Consider the following 2,806-nt stretch of genomic DNA (forward strand, 5'->3'; position numbering starts at 1 on the left):
AGAGACCATTCATCGAGGTAATTTGCGCAGCACAACATCCATAATCCATTATAGTTCTCTAAGTTAAGCAAGGCTAATTCTCCACCTATCAAGCATAACCCCTTTAGTACCCACAGAGTACATTGCAATTTTAGAAATGCTCGAGGAAAAGAGAATTATTGTTACAACATAAACCAAAGAATCAAATATAATTTGATCAGTAATCAGAGATAATGAAATAAAAAAAATACAATGTTAGATTATCTGTCTTGCATATTTGCTACCCAATACAGTATTGCAGTAGCAAATGTTAAATTTTATAGCTTGGGGATTCCTGCTGTTGTTCAGGGCTAGAAGATGTTTACCATATTCATAAAAATCAGGACAAGTTCAAATCTTATGGTACAAGAAAGTGTATTAATCAACAATAACCAATAAGGCTAAACACAAAACTACTTAATCCAAATTCAACAAAAAAAAAAAAATCAATTCATAAAGAATGAAGACATTGTATTTAGACTATGTTTAAATAATTGATGGCATACACCTAGCTTATACATGGAAACCTGTCCATCTTCTAAAACTTCCAATATCCCTCCCTTCGGAAATGGCCATTCCTATTCCAACTCTTCCTCCATTACCAACACCTCTATAATACAACCTCCACTCATCTCCTTCTGTATCCATTTCAACCAGACACGGGGATCCAACATCCTTATCATCCCAGCAGCCTTGGTCCGACGGCTTTAAAATCGCCTCATCCTGACGCCTCGCCCATTCCTTCAACCCATCAGGAGACACAGCCAAACCAATGCTCCTCCTCCCATCAGCAGCAACACCTTCATACGTCATCACATAGTTCCCGCCACTCCTGTTCCTGGTCACGCACGGGTTCATCACTCCGAACTCATCAAAGGAGCCAACTTTCCCTCCCCCCATTATTTTCCCCAACTTCACCCACCTAATTCCGTCCCTCGACCTAGCAATCCCAACACCAAAATGCCCTCTTTCGACATCAAACGAGTGATAGTACATCCTTAGATCGCCATTCCCATGGAAAACAACTTGCGGGGAAGAAATAAACAAAGAATCCCACTCCTTCTCAGACCCAACATCAATCAAAGCTCCACTATGATGCTCCCCTTCAATCCTAGCCCAATGCCTCCCATCCTGACTAATAGCCAAACCAGGCAAGGACTTCAAAACCTTCCCTTTCCCATTTCCATTCCCACAACTCACACCATCATTGATCATTCCATCAGGGTTTTCCACACTGAACTCCAGAGAATGATCAGAAAACTCCATCCTCTCAGAAACAAAGCCAGTGTAGTAAAGCCAGTAAACAGCACTAGAGGCTCTAACCCTAGAACTAGACATGATCACCATCTCAGAAGGCCTAATGCCACCAGTGTCAAAACCCCACCAATCCTTTCCACAGCTAATCACAAACCCCACATCAGAACTTGACCTAGCAGGGCCTCCACCACGCTCCCAATGAACCCCATTCTTTGAAACAGCCAACCCTATCAAATCAGAAGAAGGGTACCCTTTTGCCCTCCCATGGTACCACATGTACCACCTCTCTTCTTCATCACTCAGAAACCTCTTCACCACTGGGGAACCTATGTCAGCACTGTCCCAAGAGTTTGAAGGACCCAAATCAAGCACCAACCCTCTTGAGGAAGAGGAATGTGATGACCCCAAAGGTGGTGGTGATGAAGAAAAGGCTTCACTTGATGATGAATCTGATGATTGTGGTGCATTCTGGGAGTTTGAAATTGAATTGGGTTGTTCATTGTTGGGATTATTGGTGTGCTGTGTCTCGCTGTTGGCGCTGGTGTCTGGTTTTGTGGAGCAGCGTAGGAAAGATGGAAACTTTGAGGAGATTGGAGAGAGGGTGGTGGAGTTATTGGGTTTGGAGGAACATGCCCATGAGGGAATTAAGGTTGTTGGGGGTGTTAAGCGTTGGAAAATTGAAACTTTTGAAAGGTTGGTGTTGCGGGGTTGCAATGAAGGAAGTGCCATTGATGATGCTATTATGTCCATGGCTGTTGAACGGTTTTGCACGAGGAACACGAGTTTGAGGGCCAAATGAGTGGACGATGACAGGGGGAAGAAGTTGAAGTTTGAAGAGGGAATTTGAATGAGACAAAAAAAAAAAAAAGATGTGTTTTTGTGTGGTGCAAGTTTAACTAACACAAAGGGTGGAAAAGAATTGCAATGAATGAGAGGAGGGTTCTTTGTTTTTGTGTTAACGACTCAAACTCAATGGTTGTGTTTGTAATAATATGTGAAAATTTTGGGGGTGATGGACTCAAAGCATGGTGGTGGTGGTGTATATTTAGCCCAAGTTTTTTATTATTATTTTTTTATTTTTGGTTGGTTCAGATGGATTTTGTTCCACTTTCCACGCAAGAGGTCAACCAACTTGTGAGGAAAGGGAAGTGGCATTGTCTGAAACATGATCCAATTTTACGCATCACAACTTCAAAGCATTATTTGGAAATGACCATTGGGGTCTCACTTGCTTCTCTTCTTTTGGAATTGGATCCCTTTTATTTTAGGTGCAAATTTGTGTGGTGTAATTTAGTTTGCGGTCGTGCAAGAAGAATTGGATACGAAATTTAGTTTCATTTTTTAACCACTTTATCTTTAGTTTTTAATTGTGTCGAACCATATAATTCATGTAATCGAATTTTATTTTGATACCAAAAAATCAAAGATAATGTCAGAATTTACAATAACTTGTATATATTACTTAACCAATTAAATTAAATTCCACTTTTACATATAACCCATATCATCATCAAGTAAAATAAGATTTTAT

The 2,806-nt window shown here is 40.6% G+C and overlaps 1 protein-coding gene across 1 annotated transcript; it reads right to left on the reverse strand.

The window, feature by feature from the left end:
• Positions 1-221: 221 nt before the first annotated feature.
• Positions 222-2,294, reverse strand: LOC100794036 (uncharacterized). The gene has a single exon (XM_003520041.5). It carries the CDS (start codon positions 2,023-2,025, stop codon positions 532-534), a length of 1,494 nt encoding a protein of 497 aa, XP_003520089.1. The 5' UTR covers positions 2,026-2,294; the 3' UTR covers positions 222-531.
• Between the last annotated feature and the right edge of the window lie 512 nt (positions 2,295-2,806).

This window comes from Glycine max, chromosome 2, assembly GCF_000004515.6.
Source record: "Glycine max cultivar Williams 82 chromosome 2, Glycine_max_v4.0, whole genome shotgun sequence".
Taxonomy (NCBI): domain Eukaryota; kingdom Viridiplantae; phylum Streptophyta; class Magnoliopsida; order Fabales; family Fabaceae; genus Glycine; species Glycine max.